Source organism: Pieris brassicae, chromosome 4, assembly GCF_905147105.1.
Source record: "Pieris brassicae chromosome 4, ilPieBrab1.1, whole genome shotgun sequence".
In the NCBI taxonomy this organism is placed as follows: Eukaryota; Metazoa; Arthropoda; class Insecta; order Lepidoptera; family Pieridae; genus Pieris; species Pieris brassicae.
Window position 1 is genome coordinate 7,870,791 of NC_059668.1, and position 22,745 is coordinate 7,893,535.

At 33.2% G+C, this 22,745-nt stretch overlaps 2 protein-coding genes across 6 annotated transcripts; one reads left to right on the forward strand and one right to left on the reverse strand.

The window, feature by feature from the left end:
* Window positions 1-485: 485 nt before the first annotated feature.
* Window positions 486-19,862, reverse strand: LOC123708041 (cryptochrome-1). Of its 5 annotated transcripts, XM_045658496.1 has the most exons (15): window positions 19,423-19,551; window positions 18,556-18,649; window positions 16,794-16,924; window positions 15,313-15,447; window positions 14,848-14,994; window positions 11,710-11,897; window positions 9,725-9,841; window positions 8,988-9,121; window positions 7,974-8,069; window positions 5,484-5,554; window positions 4,778-4,904; window positions 3,935-4,117; window positions 3,634-3,801; window positions 2,003-2,126; window positions 486-1,418 (listed from the first exon to the last, which is right to left on the reverse strand). In XM_045658496.1, exons 2-15 carry the CDS (start codon window positions 18,576-18,578, stop codon window positions 1,305-1,307), a joined length of 1,758 nt encoding a protein of 585 aa, XP_045514452.1. In that variant the 5' UTR covers window positions 18,579-18,649; window positions 19,423-19,551; the 3' UTR covers window positions 486-1,304. The 5 variants fall into 5 exon arrangements, with proteins under 5 accessions (XP_045514452.1, XP_045514455.1, XP_045514456.1 ...); XM_045658499.1 differs by lacking the exons at window positions 16,794-16,924; window positions 18,556-18,649 and adding an exon at window positions 19,841-19,862 and having other exon boundaries at window positions 487-1,418; window positions 19,423-19,475; XM_045658500.1 differs by lacking the exon at window positions 16,794-16,924 and having other exon boundaries at window positions 487-1,418; window positions 19,423-19,549.
* A 678-nt stretch (window positions 19,863-20,540) lies between these two features.
* On the forward strand, window positions 20,541-21,380 carry LOC123708443 (39S ribosomal protein L12, mitochondrial). Its single transcript, XM_045659153.1, has 3 exons — window positions 20,541-20,700; window positions 20,780-21,050; window positions 21,124-21,380. The coding sequence occupies exons 1-3, from the start codon at window positions 20,639-20,641 to the stop codon at window positions 21,325-21,327; spliced, it is 537 nt and encodes a 178-aa protein (XP_045515109.1). The 5' UTR covers window positions 20,541-20,638; the 3' UTR covers window positions 21,328-21,380.
* Window positions 21,381-22,745: the final 1,365 nt, after the last annotated feature.

The following is a 22,745-nucleotide window of genomic DNA, read 5'->3' on the forward strand; positions in this document are numbered from 1 at the left end:
TTATAAAACTATTTTAGCATTTAAACTAGGGATGCATAGATACACCTTTTTGCCGATAAGATACCGATACCAACGCTTATTGAATTAAAATTAAATGAACGTAAAATATATCAAATTTAGTTAAAGTTTTTAATTTTTATTAAAAAATAAAAACAGTCAGAAACTCTGAATTACATTAAAGTTTTAGTTATTAAAAGTAATAATTAAGAGTACCTATTGTTACGAAGACGGGTCGACTGCAATGTTTCTAGATTTTTCCACTACTTAGAGGACTTTTCAGCAGGCTGTAATATGATTTCTGACCGTTTCAGGAGAGGGTCAATCACATATTAGAAAATTGTAATTTTCATAATGTTACCCTAGTTTTCAGGAAGCTGAAACCTTTTTTTCAGTCGGTTTCAGAACATGTGTAGTCGAGTGGTGCAGTTTTCAGGAGACCCGTTTTCAGGCGTTTTCAGGCCTAGGTATACCCCTTTGATGAAGGAATATTCTAGACCAAACTTTACTTTTTAGACAAGAAATAAACCCTTGAAGAAATCTACGGCATTTTCTATCCGATCCCCTAGCTCGTAACACTATTAATAAAATTAAAATAACTGTATTTCAATTACGCATACTACGAGCAAAATGGCATTCGCGGGGACAAAGCAGTTTAGAAAAGACAACAAACTGAATAAAACGCGAGGAATCCCCAGGCATAGATAGTAGTTTCTTGCTAGTTCTTACCCGCTCTACGCCCTTGACTTGACTTTAACTTCTATTTGACGTTCATAAACACTTATGAACGTCAAATTATTTGTTTACCTATATGAATAAAGATATTGTGAGTTTGAGTCCGTGCGACATTAGCAACGAACTAGATCAGACAAGATGCGCGTTTACATTACTTTTTAAAAGCGCGAACATCTACAAGTACCTTTGTATCGGCAATTAAAGCCGATATTTACGATTAAATTATAGCCGATGCCGATGTATCGCCAAACCCAAAGTATCGCCGATATATTAGTATCGGTATATTAAACTACTGATCTACCCAATAAGAAATATGGTTATAACTTAAGTAAAATAAGCTAGTCTAAAATATTTTTTAAATAAACCTGGATAATATCAAGTTATGAAAATACATATATGAATGCTTATGATGACCGAAATACCATTTACACATTATTTCTAGTACAAATAGTATCAATTTTAATTAGCTACTAAATTAAATATTGATAAAACAATATCAGACATTCAAGAGTACTAGAAATTTAAAAAGCATTATTTATCGTAATACAGTTAAAGATCTTTGGTCATATTTATTATGCGGAGACATCGAATTGCGGTACATCTTGGAGCCACATAAATTGTCTGATTTCTTCCTCCGATGATGGGCAGCAGTGAGGCTGAGCTTTGTCAAGAATACGACGCAATTCCTAAAATTAAATTCGATAATTAATAAATAATTCGGTTATAGTACCATTATTCTTAAATTTAAATCAAAACATTTAAGAGAATATTACGAAAATGGTTAACTCATCGAAGCTACTAGATGGCGCTTTAACATTTCATTTAAGCCAATTAAGGATTTTTTTTATATCAAATTTATATTATTTTTGTCATTGGGAGCGTACAAGTAACGTAATGGATTTTTGGGTAACTTTTGTAAAACGTTACGATGCGGGGCGGGGATTGAATTACGCGTTATTGTTAATATTATTTTCCACTTTCCAGTACTTTACGCTACATAATGGAAAGTTTTAGGTATAAAGAATCACTGGGGGTGGTCACGAAACGTTTCACTATTGGATACAGAAAACGTTACGGTGCATCACATGGGGGGGGGGGTCAAGAATCTCAAAAAATTGCGTGACGTAATACTTGACCGCTCCCTTAAGAGAATATTGAAAAAAATGTTAACTCATCGAAACTACTACATACTAGATGGCGCTTTGTTTAACATATTATACATTTTAGCCAATTTAGGATTTTTTAATATCAAATATTATTTTTGTCATACCTGCATAGCACTTTGGTTTCTTCCAGCAGCTTCAAGATGATCTAGCATAGGAGGAGGGTAGTCCCTACCTATTATACATCCCGCACGCTGCTGTACTTCTATTGGGGCTTTCCATGGTTCATAACTGAAATAATAAAATCGTAAAATATTATTTTTTCATTTCATGATTCATACAGAATCAGAAGAGATATTTTGTAACAATATAAAATTAGTGTTTATTACTTTATTATGAAATGTTTATAAAATATATCAAGTGGATAATACTTTATGATTTATTACATTTAATTTGAAGAAAACTTGACGAATAAAGAGATGGAGTTACAGTAGTAAATGTAAATTTAGATAAAAAATATGATACAGTGAGGCATCAGGGTTAAGAAGCCAAAAGAGTTGACCATTGAAAGAAAACAATTTTTCAAAACGGTCACCGTGATCACGCACGCTGTAAAGCACGCGAAACGTTGGAAAAATTTAAATTTAAAATTATGTAAAATAATTATAAGTTTATAATAATAAAAATAGCTTTAATCTGGTTAAAAAATTGTTTTCTTTCAATGTGTAAAAGCTATGTTAACCAAAGACAATACTGAGTTGACTATTTATAGGATTATGACTGATTTTAATCTAAACCATTAAACACGATAATTTAAATTGTCTTTAACGGATAGTTTATTTTTGTCAAGTCTCTGAACACAATTGTTAAAACAAGCGACACGTTGGTGTTTGTATCCGTTAATTTTGATTCAAGTGTAATACTTGCAAAAAAATATTTTGCCATAAACATGATAAGAAAATTTTCTGTTCACAGATAATTACTACACTCATTTTTTTTTTAAATGTTTACGCAAAAATTGCTTTTGTTTTTAATAATTTTCATTTATGTATACAAATATTATAAAATAAAATATTTTATTGTTTATGTATTTGATCTCATTGAAATTGGCCGATTTAAAAATGATTCTTTCACCATTCGATATTTTAGTTAGACCATAAGACTCTACAGTATCTTTTATGAACATAAATTACGATAGTTTACGAAGGTGTAAAAAAGACTTAATTAATAAAAATTTCCAAATCGCGTACGCAGCGAAAACTATTGAGAACAGAGCAAAGTGATGTATACGTGATATATAATAATAATAATAATGGCGCTACAACCTTTTTTAGGTCTGGGCCTCAGATTTCTGTATCTGTTTCATGATCGTTTGTGAATTGAATAGGCAAGTAGGTGATCAGCCTTCTGTGCCTGACGCACGCCGTCGACTTTTTGGGTCTAAGGCAAGCCGGTTTCTCCACGATGTTTTCCTTAACCGTTTGAACTAATGTTAAATGCGCACATAGAAATAAAATTCCATTGGTGCACAGCCGGGGTTCGAACCTACGACCTCAGGGATGCGAGGCCACTAGGCCAACACTGCTCTATACGTGATATATAGGTTTATATTTTTTTTTTTTTGTTAGACATATGGTCAATGCTACGACCGAATTCATGCAAGAGGAACCGCAGAGCACAGCTAGTAAGTAACTTATATTTCTATTTGGGGTACAATTATTATTGCTGTTGAAAGGATTAAAATCAAACAATTTTGTACGAAACTAGTACGTTCGTATAAGCCATAGAGCGTACTCACATATATTTATCCGGAATATTTGTCAGTTCCGGTACGTATCGTCTCACGTACTGTCCGCTCGGTTCCAGCCGTTGGCCAAGCCTCACAGGGCACGCGCACTCGCTCGAATCCAATAAGGCTTCGAAGGCGCTCGATGACACCCACATCCAGTTACCAGCGCACACTGACCTGGAATAAAAATATATGTTTAACCAACTTAAAAAACGTCATTAGTTCAATGTGTAGTTTTTAAGATTTTATTTGATAGACTGTTGTTTTACATATAACAATGTATCGTAAATTAATGATGTATCTGTCTTACCAGTCCGCATCCAGCAGATATTTGAGGAAATGTCTCAAGCCATGTTCCCAAGACAACCAAAGAGTACCACGTGTGAGGAATGAGGCCACCGTATTACGCAGTGCGTGATGCAGCCAGCCCTCTGTACGGAGCTGACGCATTGCTGCGTCCACGAATGGAAAACCTGTACGACCTTCCTCCCACCTGGAAGCGTAATATTCTAAATATTATTTATTCATTTTGGTAAACAGCTAATCATACTAAAAGGTATCTTCAGGCCCGTAAGGCCCAGAAATCAAATTCTAAATGTATTAAACAATTAAATGGCGCAATAATCTCTTAGGCCATGATGCCTCAGATTTCTGTATATGTTTCGTAATCATTTGTTTTTATCTAATAGGCAAGTAGACAACAAGCCTTTGAGGCTAAGACATGCTGATTTTTATTTAGTTAAAGACAATGTTTGTTATAATAACAAATGGATTTTTGAAATATATATGAAGCCGTGTTGGCCTAGTGGCTTCAGCGTGCGACTCTCATCCCTGAGGTCGTAGGTTCGATCCCCGGCTGTGCACCAATGGATTTTCTATCTATGTGCGCATTTAACATTAGCTCGAACGGTGAAGGAAAACATAGTGAGGAAACCCACTTGCCTTAGACCCAAAAACTCGACGGCGTGTGTCACAGAAGGCTGATCATCTACTTGCCTATTCAATTCACAAACGATCATGAAACAGATACAGAAATCTGAGACCCGGACCTAAAAAGGTTGTAGCGCCATTGGATTATTTTTTCATAGTGTGGATGAATGTAGCTTATTATTATTATATTGCGTAATTGCATGCAATAGTCTTAGTAACTTACCTTTGCAGCTCATCTCCATGAGGTTCTCTCCAAGGAATATCAAGGCAGATGGGATTTCCTTCCATTTGCGCGTATCTCGGATTATTTACACTCATTGTGTAAAAGTACTCACGCCAAATCAGCTGACCTATTAATATGCAATATTTCGTTTTACATTTTCCTTTAAACGCGATCAATAGACACTAAGGAAACAGACGGGACTTGTATAGTATGACTTGCGTATGTCAAAAACGTATGGAGTTTGACATGCGGGAACCGTACTTAACGCAAAATCTAAACATTTCTCTAAAAACACTCAATATTATTAAAAAAACTATTTAGAATGGATTTAAGATTTTTCGATATTGACTATAGTTAAGAAAATATGTTTTATTTTTATTTTGTTTATTACTGTTCTGTACTCTTTTTTTGTATATGGACATACATATACATCGTTACTTTCTAAAAGGTCACAATTTCCACTTGAGCACTGTCAAATATGTCAAAGTTCAAATAATTTTTTTTTGACAACTCGTGAAAGTATATTTAAGTGACGTAAGAAGACGGGATAGCTATCCAGAGCATCTGGATACGACTAAAGCCTTACCACATACATATCAAAATCGGTTTAGTAGTTTTTGAGGTATCCAATTTTTAGACATATCTAAAATCACATACGTTAATGTTAACTAAGGTTAAATAATGTTAAATAAGGTTTTTTTATTACCTGAGATAAACTGGCTTGACATCTCTCCCTGATGCACGCTTTGAAACAAATCCTGAAGCGACCAATAAAACCTACGAACACATTTTTGTATTACTGACGGGACTTTCTATATGCGCATTAAACACTAGCTTGCACGATGAAGGAAAACATCGCGGACCTGACATAGACCCAAAAGTCGACGGCGTGTGTCAAGCACAGAAGTCTGATCACCTCCTTGCCTATTAGGAAAAAACAAATGAACTCGAATTAACAGAAATCCGAAGCCCAGACCTAAAAAATTGTATCTAATTAATTAAGATTTCCTTACAGTAACAAAGAAATACAACAAAATTAAAATAATTAAAAAAAGGGTCACTTCAACCCTCATCAAGGGGTGGCCTTATCGCTTTCGAGCGATATCTTCCAGCCAATCACTGTGAGAAGAAAAAAACAATTGAATTAGATAAGGTGTGCAAGAAGTGCAAAACTACATAAGGGAGCGTAACGAATTTGGGGGGGGGCTCCTCTTGTAAAACGTTACGACGCGGGGCGGGGATTGAATTACTCGTTCGTAATATTTTTTACGACTTTCCAGTACTTTACACCACATAATGGTAAGTTTTAGGTATAAAGAGTCAGTGGGGGTAGTCACGAAACGTTTACTATTGGGTACAGAAAACGTTCATGCGGGAGGGGGGTTCAAGAATCTCCAAAAATTGTGTGACGTAATACTTGAACGCTCCCTAAGATGAAACTACTGTAACTAAAGGAACAAAGCAATATATGTAAAAAAAAATCAATTGCAGTTCACTCCTAGAAATTTGCACTCATAACAAAATTATGATTTTTTAGATTTTTTATATTCGCGGTCTACCGCAAAAACTGTTGATCGTATGAAAAAAAGTATTAACAAAAGTCGTAGAGAATTTTATACACTATAACTTTTATACTAGGTACAAATCCCAATTGAAAGCAATAGAAAGCGAGATATTCACAAAAAAACGAAATTTATGACCTTTGACCGTCAATATCTTTTTTTTTCATGTAATAGGAGGCAAACGGGCAGGAGGCTCACCCGATGTTAAGTGATTCCGCCGCCCATGGACACTCACATTGCCAGAAGGCTCGCAAGTGCGTTGCCGGCCATTCAAGAATTGGTACGCTCTTTTCTTGAAGGACCTTAACTCGAATTGGTTCGGAAATACTTCAGTGGGCAGCTGGTTCCACACGCGGATAGGACTTGTGACTTTTGGAACAGCATTTAGAACGACATAACAAAGGTGTATACCAATTTACGGCTTATTATCTTGCATTCCGAGGTAAAAGCCCTAATATGACTGGACCATTTGGTTTACGTACCTCTCATCAACACCAAGAACTGACTCAGTTTTGTATCGCAGCCCGGACATACAACGACCCTTATTTAAACCTCGACTCGTTAAAGCTATCACGGAATATGAACAGCCTAAAATATTACGTTTTAATATTTTTTATTGATTTTTTCCTTTCGTAAATATTTGAACGCTTTTGTATATAATATGTATTCCATCTTTGGCTATATTTAGTATTAATGATTGTTCTATATACTTAATAAGTTAGATGTTGAACGTAACAACTAAATGAATAAATAGTGAAAAGACAATAATAAAAAAAAACTAGTGTGTATTTATATACTTATATACACGCGTTAGATGTTCTTTGGTGTAACAAGATAAAAATCTTTGAAAAACGACACTAACAATAGAAAAAAGCATTATCCACTTAAATAAAGTTTATTTAAATGTCACAAAAAATACTTCTATATAATTAAAGGAATGGAATTTTTTTTTATTTTACATTGTTGACTATGCTAACTTCAGGGTGTCAGTTTTTTGTGACGGTGAGCGCGCGCATCGTAAAAATTTACTCTCATCATTTTTCCCTAACGCGGAAAAAATAATTTCAAAAAGGACATGAAAAAGTATGTATCACAATAATGTCAGGTCAGTTTACTATTTATTGACGAAGGCAGTTCTAGAAAAGTAAAAATATTTTTGTATAGAAAACTGTACTTATGACGGATTTCTTTCTCGAGTTGGGGAGTCATATCTGAGTTTCATGGTCTGTATAGTAAGATCCGGCGCGAAAGACCTGCATCAATATTGGTCTTCTTTAACCGGGTATAATGTTGTGGACAAGTCTCTTGATAGATCAGTCCACCTCGTTGGAGAACGTCCACGAGATCTTTTGCAAATATTACCGTTGTTGTCATGATGCGTTGTCGGCATAAAGTTAGGGTTTAATTTTACCACGGTATTCGTAACATCCAACACTAAATTTCGACAGCGTCAATTAAATCCTAAATTGACTTAAGGCATAAGTTTGTACACGTTCCTGCTCCATACAGGAGGACAAAAAATACAAGGCTATATGTATATATAGCCTTGTATTTTTTGTTTAATTAATATTATAAATTTAATTATACAATTAATAATTAATAATATAGATATTTAGTTAATTCATTTTACGTACTTCCTGACGGACAGACATCCGAACCGAAGCGCAGGGCTTAGTGATATCGGTGGACCCAGCAAGTCAGGATTGCCGTGAGTTGGAAGATAGGAACCCCTGAAATGATTGACGGTTAAATAAAGATCGTTGAATGTTGATAAAAAGCATTCGTTGTTTTCATATAACATGGGGCAGGAGGTTCATCTGATGTTAAGTGATAGCGTCTCCCATATACCTACACATTGCCAGGAGGCTCGCAAGCTCGTTGCTGGCCTATTAATAATGGGTACGCTCTTTTGAAGGACCCTAAGTCGAATCGGCTCCAGCATACTACAGTTTGTTCTATATAATGGTAATGGGCAAAAACTGCTATAAAAAAACGCTCTGTTGTAGAACGCCGGACGTCGTAATACAGTCCGTGGTCCGTACGTACGACGATGAAACTCAAGTGCTGGTATTAATCCGAACAACTCTGAAAACTGTCATGACTGTATGACAGTTTTTAGAGTTGTTTACGTCTCTACCATCGATAAGGGGTTAAGCCGCGAGGAATGTGACTGTCGCGGATTCGAATAAGACTACGTCGAAAATGGTACGGTTTTAGAAGCCTCGACCTTCTTACCTAGAGTCTAAGTAAATTATATTACAATTATGTTATGATGTTTTATTATTGTAGTGAAACTTCTTTATCGGCGTTGGAAAAAATTTTTTGTCCCTACTACGGTTGATTCGAAGAGATTCGAAGCAATTAATAACAATAATATATAATAACGATCTTAGTAGTAATAAGGTAAAATGAAATAATTGTATTATTTGTATACACGTCTATGATAATAAAAGCCTTTTGTCAAATTTGCATATAGTAGATCATTTTTATATATAGTAGAAAATAAGGTCAAAGAAGTTTCACTACTTACGTGTGTACAGTAGTACACGCACACTTTTTTATTACTATGTAGGTTAAGAATATTGTAAATATGTTAGGATAAATCATTATTGGATCTGTTACAGCGAATTTAGAATATGTTCACTCACTTGCGGAATGTTTCATGTTCCACAGCTAATCTTTGTTGCATCTGTGCTAAGGCAGCTCGCTCACCGCCAACCCATCGAATCATTCTTATGTCCTCATTCTCTAGATACACACCTAAATCTTCGGGTTTTGGCGTCTGGAATATTTTAATAGCGTATTTCTATTTATTATGGAGCGGGCCACACCGCTCGCATGAACAATGGCAGATGGACAAACAGGGTGATAGGATGGAAAGGGCCACGGAAGGAAGGAATTGACAAGCTTAAAGAAGTTGGCGGAGAAGATTGGGAGAAAAATACTCGAGAAAGCGATAGAGGCAGTTGGAGGAGGCATATAATCTATAAGAGGTTCATTGACAACGGACTCTTTTGTAAAGATGATCGAGGATTATTAATATTATTGACAGTTGACGCCAGAAACCTGCGACGATGAAATAAAGGTAGAAAAGAGTAGCAAGGATGAGACAAGTGGAAGAGTTTCTTACAATTATTTATACAGAATCACTCAGTACCGAAGCCATTCATTATTCAAAAACAATATTTCGAGTTATAATACCTAGAAGTAAATGCACAGTAGAAAATTTTAAATTTAGTAAATGATAAATTTAATAATGATTTATCTTAATTATTACCAACGATATAAACTCATTGTGAGCACCATTTTCAAACGTCAAATAGCTTTGCCAACACCAAGGCTTAAGGTATGTATAAACCGCTTTAAAAGCTTGTAGTAAACCTACCTTCTCAAAAACAACAAATTCCTTATAGAAGCAGTCAGGCAACACACCAAAGTTCGTCACCTTGAGATCCACGTCATCCACCGGCCGTGGTGGGTCGCCAATTATTGCTACCGTGTGCTGGAAAGCCATTCAAAAAATCTATCTTTATGTTTACAAAACTCAATGCAATTCAAAATTTATTCATTTAGGTAACACAATTACACTTATGAACGTCAATAAAGAAATGCTTCTAATTTTACATTTACTACCAGTTCTAATCAAGGGCGTAGAATGGACGAGAAGAACTGCCAATAAACTCTCCGCAACTCTTTAATGGCTAAGTTTTTTGTTTTACAAAATGTTTATTAAATTATAAAACACGGATACAAATAACGAAATATTTAGTCAAACTTTTTAATTACCATTTGAGAAAATGGTGTCTTCATGAATCACGAATTTTGAGATTTAAGACACGTAAATTTGTCGGGTTTGGCCATCTGAAAATCCAAGACAAGTGCAGAAGAGAACAAAACAATGTTCTTATTGATAAAACTTTTATAAATTTCTAGCTTACGACCCGAGTAAACCGGTCAGTATACGCTGTGTTAAATGTTACAACAAAATACTTATGACATATTAAAACGAAATGAAAGAAAATGTATGTAACTTTTATTAAAAACACACTTTTGTATACAAGCATATTACAAATTAGAGGATTATACTAAAGATAAAAATGCTTGGAAACATGCTGATCCTGCTCCATAGGACAGTAAAAGGAGACTAAATCAACTGCTAATCTAGTTGTACAGTGGATCTCTTGATAACTCGTTTTCGACTTAACAAGAACTTCGAGATGATGATTTAACTGCTAAAATTTTGACTAGCAGAGGCGCGATTTCTAAGTGTATTTTTCGATTTGTAGTATATATTTTTTTATGAATGTATTATATTCATTGCAGATGTACAAGACAAAAACAATATATTAGAAGCCCCGAACCCGAATATAGATTTTGGATTTTATTGTTATTATTTCGGGGAATTCCAAGTAAGACGTCATAATATTTTACTACGACTTACAGAGCCTCCTGTTTTAAATTCGAGTTATAGCGTTTAAATACGTATTATTACTATACTTCGTATGGAAATAACATTTTGTTCGAGTTACAAAGTCTAAATAAATCTATATCTATAGTTGCAGTATTTGTGAATATGTCAGAATATAGTAGTTTGTTTTTGTTCCAGGTACATATAATACTTATCAATTCAATGTATACAAAATATCGTAACTAATCTTACCCATTATTTCCCATATGAAAGTAACTAGGCTAGTCAAGTTTTATTAATATTTTTAACTTGTAATTTTGACTTTTGAAAGTTCTTTTTTTAAAGGCCGTTTACTGGAATCAATCAAAACATAACTAAGCACAGTTGTTACGAGACTATTGTGCAACTATATTTTTTTGCCAATTAAGACTTAGCCTATGTAAATTTCGTATTTGAAATTAAGTAGGAATATGGCGTCTTTGCTTAACTCAAGTAAAGTTGCATATTTTATTTTATTTAAAAATGCCACATTGAATCATACAGACGCTGGTCCCCGTCCCCACACTAGGGACATCCCTGTGTTGTGGGTGACCAAATACTTCCGTGGTTCATATACACGTGAAATAATACAAAACTAAATACATATAATAGTAATGTATAAAACAATTAATGATTTTTACATAGCTTTTTATAGGCTTGCGACTGTCATCCTTAAAGTCATAAGTTTGAACCCCAGCTGTGGTGTCTATGCCGCATTTGACACTCTCTCGAAAGGTAAAGGAAAATATCGTGAGGAAACCTGTACGTCAAAGAACCAAAACCGGCACGTTAGGCACAGAAGACCTACTCGCCTATAAGAAAAGCAAATTACGAAACAGATAAAGAAATCTGAGGCCTAGACTCAAGGTTGCAGCACTACTAGTATTTTTTTATTAATACTCTGTAATAATTTAAAAACATACCAAAAACATCTGATATGTCAGCGGTGGGATTCCTCCATTGACTCGTATCACAGTATCAGGGTCCCATAGAGTGTGCGACACGAATTGGTGGCACTCAACACCAATCTGCCTGCAAGTAGCTCGTACACTTTCATCTCTCTCACGCCATATCGGCTCGCAATCTTGCTCGTAACATAGCTTAGTTATTCCTGTTCGAAAAAAATTTAAAAACAATAAGTTACCTAGCACATATCCAGGAAGGCTTGTTTTAGTTGTAAAAGCCTCCTCATAGGAGGCATACATTTAAGCCAATTTATATATAAAAAATATAGAGACAGCAAAATCCACAGATAAAATATGGACATCAAAGACCTATGGAAAAGAACAAGGGGAAGAACGAGAAGAGGGTGCCCAAGACAAAGGTGGATGTATAGAAGCGAAGGGAGAAAGGACACCACGGAAAGAGAGTTTTGAAAAAGTGGAAGAGGGGTTCCGGTCCGGTACTGAGCGAAGTTACGATGACGAACCATAAGAAAAAAAGCAATTGTATCGATTGTTAATAAACGGGTTTTCTTATTACATATATTTAAAAAATCCTAATTGGCGGTTACAATTCATGCTGCCATAATATAGTTTAACGACTTTTACTTATTTGAATAGGATACTCTTGATATACGGTTTTCAAAAGTCGGAAAAGTAATTGAGACTTTTCCAATATATATCTCTAGTACATCTACATTTGAATTATCTATCATTGACTGTTTCAAAAATGTTAGTAAAGATACACATTTCCCATGCATTAAACATAGCGACTGAAATTACATTTCCAGGTCAAAGTAGCTCTCACATTAACCGAAATGTCAGCACAATACTCGTATGGCTATGAAATCACATAATCGTACCACAACAGAGCTATTCATTAGCTGTTAATGACGGCTTAAACGTGACCGATATGGACCATTATTGATATTCACGTTTTATGAAACGTCATTATTATCGACCGGGTTTTGTTGTACGTACGCTTATCGTGCAATAATATTATTAACTTCACTCATACTTCCACATTATATTAGGTCCTTACATATGAAATTGGCGTATTTCGTACTGGCCACTTTAATCACGATGTTCTCCTGTTTGGTAAGGAATTCCAAATTAAAATTTGTACAGCTTTTACTCATGTATTTGTGTTTCGATGACCGTCATTCATTTGTTTTTTTTCTGTTTGCGTCACTCATTTTACCAAGTGGAAAACTTAAAGTATCGCATTATTTACGAGTACGAGTTCCGCCGTGGCACTAGTGCTGCGGAAACGACTCGAAGAGTGAATGATGTATATGGCGGTCATGTTGCAAAAGAAAACACAGTTCGTATTTGGTTACAACCTTTTCGTTCTGGAAATTTCGACCTGCAGAAGTCCCGTGGACGGCCTGAGACCCAAGTTGATAATGAAGTATTGAAGGCTATTGTGGAAGCGGATCTATCGCAAAGCACGTCCGAGTTAGCTGCAGGCTGCGGTGTTAGTGATAAAACTATTTTAATTCACTTGAAGCAAATTGGGAAGATTCAAAAGCTTGAAAGGTACCTCACGAATTGACTGAAGCAAACCAGCAAACGCGCGCCGACTGCTGCGTTACATTACTGAACCGGCACAGTAATGAAGGTATTTTAAACCTGTGATGAAAAATGGATTCTTTACGATAATCGGAAGCGCTCAGCGCAATGGTTGGATCCTGACCGGCCAGCCAAATCCTACTCCAAGCGAAAATTAACCCCAAAAAAGTTACTTGTAAGCGTTTGGTGGACTAGTGCCGGTATTGTTCATTGCAGTTTTCTCAAATCTGGCCAGACTATTACGGCTGATGTCTATTGTCAGCAATTGCAAACCATGATGGAAAAGTTAGCGGCTAAACAACCTAGGCTGGTCAATCGCTCCACGCCACTGCTACTTCACGACAACGCTAGACCACACAATGCACAACAGACGGCTACCAAATTAGAAGAGCTTCAATTGGAATGTCTAAGACATCCTCCGTACTCCCCGGACCTTGCTCCAACAGATTACCATTTTTTTCGAAATCTGGACAACTTCTTGCAAGGGAAAAAATTTAACTCTGATGGGGTAGTCCAAATCGCCTTCAGAGATTTTATTGATTCCCGTCCGACTGGTTTTTTTAGTAAAGGGATCAATGAACTACCTATGAGATGGCAAAAGTGCATAGAAAACAATGGTTCATACTTTGATCAATTAAATATATTATATTTAAAAATGTTCGACTTTTTGTTCCTCCCATACAAAACGCCAATTTCATATGTAAGGACCTAATATAAAGATCCAAGCAGATACGCACCTCCAGTACCAAAGACCAATGTGTATACGGATTATATACCTTGGATTAGACATAGATAACATTAATTACTAACAAAACACACACACAGAAACACATAAAATAACAATAATCAAAGATATAAAAATAAATAAAAAAGGATGAGAGATAATAATTTTTTTTAAAGAAAAAGCTACGTTTTCATTCAATTTCATTCATTCATTGACATTCATTGTGTAATTTCAGGACCACAGCAGCTAGTTTGCGCCTCAGTCGCAAAAAAGAATATGAATCTAATAATACTAATACTTAGTAGAAACATATAATAATAATAGTCGTAGTAAAAGTTAGCATTGTAAGTAAGGAAGTCTTGGGTAAATTAAATAAAATTAAGTAGATATATTTTTAGGCGGAATAAAAACTATATTTCGTTAGATTTTTATTAGTATTAGTAGATGGTTTTTACGAAATTATGATTACGAAATACATGAATGCATTACTTTATAGATTTTAGATGACTTTAAAAAATGGCGGTAATGAAAGAACTGGTTCTTCAAAAGAACAAAATTTCACTACCATTTTAAATTTATTAAGAGCCTGAAATTTATAAAGAGGGTTAAAACTAGGGCTTCTTATGAATAATTATGAATTTAATCGTACCAATTAGAATTGCGTATTTATTACATATTAAAATCCCTTGTCTTTTTTATTGTTGGACTCTTACTTTATGTGATATGTACATATTATTGTAATCATACAAGTTTTTATTACTACTTTAGATCTAGGCAAACCTTTGCATTAATTGTCAAATTATATAAAATCAACCAGCACTCACCAAACTCCTCCCAAAGACGTCTAAACACATCATCTGGTTTTCCCTTGATCATGTGCAGTCGCCCGCCATACTGACGGAACTGGGTGTCTAAATCCTCTAAAGCCTCCAGCAAGTACCGCATGCGGTTGTAACCCACTACTTTCGTACCTGTACCATTATTTTGGTTGTTTTTATTTTAAGATGTTTGTGAGACCTTTTAAGAAAATACATCTTTGCAACTAGGCAAAATTATTTATTATGATTTATTCAGCTTCAGAAACGATTTCCTTCCATTTAAGTCCTAATAAACTTTTGAATCTAGTAGGCAGCTCTGCTATAAAAATCTATTTTTAAATCTACCAAATTTTGGTGCCGTCCAAAATGTCCATGAGGCAACACGAACGGATTCTTAAAATTGGACATAATATTTAAAATATTACCAAACCTTTCTAGTGTAATAAATTTGGTCTATTATTTTATACTAACCAGCAGTTTCTCCATCAAACACAAAGACAGGAAAAAATGGCGTTCTTCGGTCTTGCAAGGCATGACGCAGAGCCGGGTTGTCGTGAAGCCGTAGCCCATGACGAAACCACATTACATTGCCACCCAGCATTTTCACTGCAACAAAAACTTATTTGTACCTAAGAGAATTCTTATAGTAAGTTATATTTTTCTGAAGAGAGAAAACTGTAAATGCTTTGAAAACCCATACAAGATTACGTTTCACAAAAGTAAGACTAAAGATCTAAGTAATACATACATTTATCCTCTATCAGATAAATTCTTTCTATGATAAAAATACAGTTAAGAAGTTACACTAAAGACGAAAAAATGAAGCATTTATTTTGATTGGTCAACAGTATGTCTAGTACAATAGACACGCGACGAAGTACGTCATGATACGTCCCCTTGCCTAAACGCTAGAAATGCCGTGATGGAGACCGAGCTTCAAGTATCCGATTAACAAGCGGTAGCGTTCGGCAAAGGTGGAGCTGTCTAGTTTCGGATACCAAGGCACACTTTGTATAAATGCGCCAGAGGAATAAGTCCAATCACAATCAAACGATTTCGTCTTTTGTTTTCCATTCCTCCCTGGACATGTTCTTATACTGATTCAAGTTTTTATATAAGTTAGATTAAGCCTAAACCAGAGTAGAAATAGGAATTTTAAGATTCGTTAATTAATCATAGTGATACAACTTTTTGAAAAATAGATACTTATAAATCTGTGAGATTGAAACTTTTTAAGACTGTTTAAATCAAATTACAAATCTGAGAACGTTATAAGGACTTGTAAAAATGTATTTTTATTATATTTCCCAACTTATGAATACGAACTAATGTTTTGAGTTTTCCTTTATATATAGTTAAAAGAGAAGCCCAGTAAATTCAATACCGGAGAACCCTTTAAGAACATGATTATTAGAATAACGACGAGGAAAATTTTTATTGTAGGTACAAATGATGGTATATGTACGCTGTAAATGAATACTTTTTCTAAAGATTTTCTCACTTTCACTTTAATCTCGCGTACCGTTTTTGACACTATTTATTTCTGAATCTCGAACAATGTAATGCAACTACCAAAACTTTTATTCTAATCAACCTGGAGGTCATAAATTAAATACTTTGATAAAACTCTAGCTGTTCTCGTAATATTACGAGCAATTCTACTATATATTACAATTTACCTAGTACATCATTACTTAAGATGTTATCCTTATCAATTGTAATAATACCAGTTTAAAGAAATATTATATAAAATATAACAAACGGAATTCTAAAGCAATTTTAGTTGAAATTATTTTATCGAGAAACAATTCAACAGTAGGCGTTATACTTGTAGATTACGAATTATATTGTTAGTCGATGCCAAACCAAAACCTAACTGCTATAAAAACCAGATACAGCAAGCTAAATTTATAATATTTTTATTTAAAAAAAGAAATGTAAATTTCACTTACAAGAGAAGGGTCTGCACAGCTCAACAGGTGAAAAGCAACTGAATCGTTCCCAAGCGAGATATTCATAGGGATGTCGGGATTGTGTTAATTTAGGAGGATTTATATATAATAATATATAGTATATGTATAGACTTTTCGAGAGCATGAAAAATAAAGTTTTATCGAGAGTAATCTGTACAAAATATGGCTCAAAGTGTAAATCAAAAAATGCCTTAGTTAAAATATTCAATTTTATACGAGAGCCTCGTGACCGTTTTGATCACAGATTAGTCTAATCGATGCATGCTTATGAACCATTTGAGATTTTAATTTCTTCGGAGACCGTTTATGATGAAAATATGTATGTAGATTATCTGTGTAATTTAAGAATCATATCGTGTAAAGTGTTTTACTATGTGACCAAGATGAAGTGGAAATAAGTCGAATAATATCTCTTTAAGTGGAATAGTCTTTTTTTTTAATTTAAATTTTCAATTAAATGCCTTCATAGTATGCATATGATTTTTTATACAAACAGTTAAATATATTTCTATATTAAATTTCAAGGAAATTTTATTTGAAACCGCTTATAATACTGTAAACAATATTAAATGCTTACTCTATAGGTCAAGCGTTTAGCTAAGCAGGTTTAATAAATTACCAATGACACGTAGAAATCTGTTAGACTAACAGAAATTTGTTATCAAACATAATTATATATTTTGATTAAGATGTACCAGCTTTTTTCTAACAAGAATCAATGTATCGTTACAACCCTGTATATGGATAAATTTGATTTAATATTTTCTATAAAATAAAAAGGTGATCAACCTACTTTTTGACACATGCCGGTTCCCTCACGATCTTTTCCTCCAACCTACGAGCGAGTGTTAGATGCGCAAATCAATACGACCTAAATATATTTTTTATACATTCGAAATTCATTCATGTTAAAATATACAGAAATAATTGGTTATGCAATGTTTTGGAACATAAAAAGTAGACTATATACGGAGCTGAAACCTATCAAACATTGTTAATTACAGCAAGTTGCGACCTTTGTTTGAGTAAATGTTTGTGCTACGGTTTCTTAGTTCAAGAACGAGCGTTATTAATAAATACTTTGTTTCTACTGTTTTGGGGTTTCTATGACTGCACGGATGACAAAAAATATTTACATAAAATATAAATAATGTATTTTTTATTTTTATTTTCATTAAGATAAAGATTGAAAAAATCTTTGATTTTAATTATTATAAAATTGCAAATGTTTTATATATTAGATAACTGATACGAAATGATAATCAATACATAACTCGGCTTACCCATTTTTGTTAATTTTAAGGTTTCGGGAATAGTATATATACATTTCATACAGCTAGGTCATCGCTTAGATATTTTTACTACAAAAATCTTGTTTCCACAACACACGCAAAATCGCTGACCATAGGTAGTAAAGCTAAATTATTTCCCATTATACTATCGTGTGCAACGAGAAGATTGGCGTCATGACACGGGTAGCAGCTAGCACGTGACTATAATTCACGTGTTTTGGCTGGGTTGTATAGAAAATTCAACTTTGCTTCATTGACTGAAGGTCCTATTTGAAATGCCAGTGTCAATTGATGCAAGTGAAATTGTAATGTTTAAAGCGGAAGGTTTATCATAGTTAGGTTTACAATACGCGATTGTTTCATAAAACATACCAGAAGTGAGCCTATTACGGGATATTCAAAGGACTATACATTAATGTATTGTGAATGATGTATGTGCATAATATTACCTTACTTTCACAGTTATATTCATAACAATAGACTAGGTCAGTTAAGCCACCCAGGGGCATTTTCCATATGTTTTTAAACTGCGATCAGCCTTCCCTGCCAATCAAGTAAATAAGGCATATAGTACTTAAACCCAATACTTTTATGTATACTATACAAATATATATATGAACTTGTATGCAGTAATCACAAAGGAATGGCAGTAATATTCAAAGTTCTTCAGTACCATAAATGAAAAATTTACTAATTAAAGGTTAACTAAATACTTGATAATGGTGACTATAGATACAAATACTTTTATAAATCAATGCTTATATGTTTTCTTTGTGAATAATAACCAACAGCTTATTGTAACAAAACAATTTTTAACCAGATTAAAGCTATTTGTATTATTATAAACTTATAATTATTTTACATTAATTAAATTAAAAAATTGTTTTCTTTCAATGTGTAATAGCTATGTTAACCAAAGACAAAGCTTATTGTAAATAATATTCTTGGTTTTAATTATTATTTAATTTATTTTTACCTAATGTTAAATATGACAGAAGGATGATCATTATAATAAATAAAAATATGAATGTAAAAGTTGTTTGTGGGTATGTAAAGTGTTTTGTGTCATAATATTATAATTTATTATCAATATTTTCACATAATGAAATAGCTACTAACACATAAGTTTTTCCCCACTAAATCCCTAACTGAATTTTAATGAATTTTTACTAACAAACTACACTACTGAAGCATTTGAAATATATTTAAATTTATGTTTTTTTTATCATATAAAAGACACCTAACATACTTTGTATAAATTATAATTATTATTATATATATTTATAAGTAAAATAAATCATTATAATTCAGCTCACCGATGTTCAATAGGCCATGTAAAACTCTTGAAAGTCTCAGATGCCTTGCCTACCTAGAAGATAACATGCATTAAATATTTCTATTAACAACCAGATAAAAAATCAAATCAAATTTCTAAATGAAAAAGAAATATAAGACTCAGACATGAGACATACATATACAATAAATGGTAATATAAAATAGTTTTATGCAATATTATTTTTTGTTTTCAAATCAATTGTGTTTTAAATTTTTAACAAATGATATATATAATTATAATCACTATCACAGATATCTTATTATTAATTCCCTAGTAGTACCACTAACTACTACTACTACATATAACTATTTCCTAGTTCCTAGAAATAATTATAAAATTAAAGCATCAACTACAACTAGTATTGGAAAACAATAATAAAAGATTTACAAAGCACAGACCATATAGCTATTGGCGAAAAACTGCAATATGATTGATCTCTGAAATTTGACAGAAGTCAGATAGTGCCTACTGCTGACATTATTTGACATTTTCGTACCTTACTATTAGGGATGCGATAAATGTATGAAAATATCAAAACTTTACTCGATACGAGTATCGAACCTAAGGGTATCGAGTAAAAAACCTGAATGTAGTGTTAATAATAATAAAAATAATTATACAAGGTTTTTAGTAAGTCGACGTATTCCAATTAGGGGATGATTGGGATGACTATTAGTAATAGTTCTAAGCCATATGTATTAAACAAAGTAATATAAAACATGTTTTAGCTTTCTTTCAAATTAAGGCAAAACAATCCAATCATCATCATTTCATTTAATTTTGAACTATCAGTGCAACTTTTAAAATACGAGTCAAATAACGATATTACTTCAATATTTTTTCCATTAAAATGCTACTACTACAGGTAAACTCAGGTCAGTAAATTACCAATATCCCTGTATACCTCACACATATTACAATTGACTACTAATCCTAAACCATAAACCCAAACGCAAATTTGGTTTATAAAATATTTTGTTTTAAATATCGATTACAAATTATTAATTTTCTTATAAATAGGAAAGTCTCATTCCTTTATGAAAGTATCGGTAACTCAAATGTATCGATATTTTTTTCTTATCCCTACTACTTCTTTTAGATTTTTAATAATAGGCATTAGGCATACTGATCTGTGTTCACCAGATATATAAATTTAATTCATTAAACATATTTTTAAATACATTTATTATAACAAAATGAATAGCATTCGGAATCTGCGAAAAATTCCACTTCGACAGTGGCGATCAATCTCACAATGGTAATATTAATAATCGTATAGGTTATAAGGATACCTAATCTCCGATAAATGTTATATTTATGAGAATGTTTATTCACAGTGCAACTTTACAACAAGGGGTCACAGAAGCGGTCACACCCCTAACAATTCCACCTCCAGAAGGAGTTGACAAACCAGTATCAGCAAAACTTGAGAAAATTGTATCAGACATCACAAACCTTAGCTTGCTTGAAGTGTCTGAACTCAGTCAGGTATTGAAAAGACGGTTAAATCTACCAGATGCTCCAGTAATGCCAATGGGTGGCTTTGCCATGGCTCCACCAGCAGAAGAAGAAGAGGCTGCACCCAAAGCTGTAAAAACTAATTTCACCGTAAGTTTAATAATTGTTAATAGTTATTCTAGAACTTCTTTTCATTAATATTAATCCATCTATTTAATTCTAGGTAAAATTGACTAAATTTGATGACAAGCAGAAGGTTGCTCTTATTAAGGAAGTCAAAAGTCTTCTTGAAGGTTTTAACTTGGTACAGGCTAAAAAGTTTGTTGAAAGTGCCCCAACAATAGTAAAGGCTGATATTTCTAAAGATGAAGCTGAAAAACTTAAAGAGGCATTAACCAAAGTTGGTGCAGAAATAGAGATAGATTAGAATACTGTATTATATATTATTTTAGGAGTTAGTTAATAAAATATAGAATTATATAGTTTTTTTATTTCATTCCAGAATAGCCTTAGGTGCATGCGAAATGTTTTCAAAATATTAAGTAGAATCTCCAAATAAATGCTGGCCTATATTTGATTTTAAAATTTACTGTATTAAAGTAATTTACTATTGAAACATATCAATTTCTGTTCACTTAAAATGCATGCAGGAATTTTTTGGGAATTAGTCTTCGTATATGATCAGATGTTACATGGTTCTCTTACCTACTTTTAGAAAGAAAAGACCTTCAAAACTTTTGTTGATGTACTGACTAGTAGCTAGTCCAAATTAACCTTTTGGCTATTTTTCTTTATGTCTTTTCAAATCAATAAAGTAAATGATTTATTATACTTATTTCAGTAATGAGAGTTATTTTAGAAAATGTTAAAGCAATGAATTAAAAAGTATATTTAATCAGTGTTATCCTAGTTATTAAGTGATAATTATGAGCATTTGCGCGCCGGAATCAATGGAGTACCGCGTAGATTTAGGTTAGAGGAAGTGAACCAGTGAAAGGGAAGATCTTCAATGCCCAAGTTTGAGACGTCATCGTTTTGATTTTTGTCACAGATTGTAGATGTCGCTGTAGCAGCAAACGCTTGTTAATATAGAAGAAGTAATGTTTACATATTATATTATGAGGCATATCTTAGATTAGATATAAAATCCGACGTATTTTATGCACTGCTACTTATAGTTACTGGTTCTGGTCTTAGTGGAATTCACAACCTTAACCAGTAAAATATATGATGCGACACATTTATTATAAAATAAATTTGAACATGAAATTAATAGCCTTTCTTATTAGGGTAAATACATGATTAGCTCTGGTTGTCCCCGCAGGCGACGCATAGCTACTTTTGAAAATAACAGTGAATTCGTTAGGTTTAATTTTTTTTAAGTACTTAAACCAAGAGTAATATGTATGTATATATATATATATATATATATATATATATAGATACCAATAGATTTAGACTAACATTTCTGAATATTCCTGGTCAATGCATAAACAGTGTATAGGAGTTGCTAGTGCCGTGCAAAGTATATGTATATATATATATATGTTTAAATCTAAGGGTGAAAAACGCTAGTAGTTTCTACACGATTTCTATTCCTTTATATGTGTAAATTCCTTCATAACCCCATAAATTATTATCAGCACTTAGGCCATATCATGCTGATAAACAAGTAAACAGACAAGTGTACTGTTTTTACTTTGACACAATATCTTCGTACTCCGTCATACTGTGTACTCGTGTCTGGTGCATATAAATTGACGTAGACTATGATCATAAAAGTATATTCGCTCATTTTTTATCTGCTCTTTAATTTGAACCCACAACAATATTTGTATCATCATT

Bases quoted from the DNA above. Each gene is read 5' to 3' on its own strand.
- LOC123708041 (XM_045658496.1), bottom strand. From the start codon at position 18,578: ATGAATATAACTGTGAAAGTAAG. The intron at 14,995-15,312 runs GTTAGTATAAAA...ATAATGGTACAG, and splicing joins GTTTGATGGAGAAACTGCTG to GTACGAAAGTAGTGGGTTAC. The intron at 4,905-5,483 runs GTAATAAAAAAA...GCATATTAATAG, and splicing joins GTCAAGCCAGTTTATCTCAG to GTCAGCTGATTTGGCGTGAG.
- LOC123708443 (XM_045659153.1), top strand. From the start codon at position 20,639: ATGAATAGCATTCGGAATCTGCGAAAAATTCCACTTCGACAGTGGCGA. The intron at 20,701-20,779 runs GTAATATTAATA...GTTTATTCACAG, and splicing joins TGGCGATCAATCTCACAATG to TGCAACTTTACAACAAGGGG. The intron at 21,051-21,123 runs GTAAGTTTAATA...ATTTAATTCTAG, and splicing joins CTGTAAAAACTAATTTCACC to GTAAAATTGACTAAATTTGA.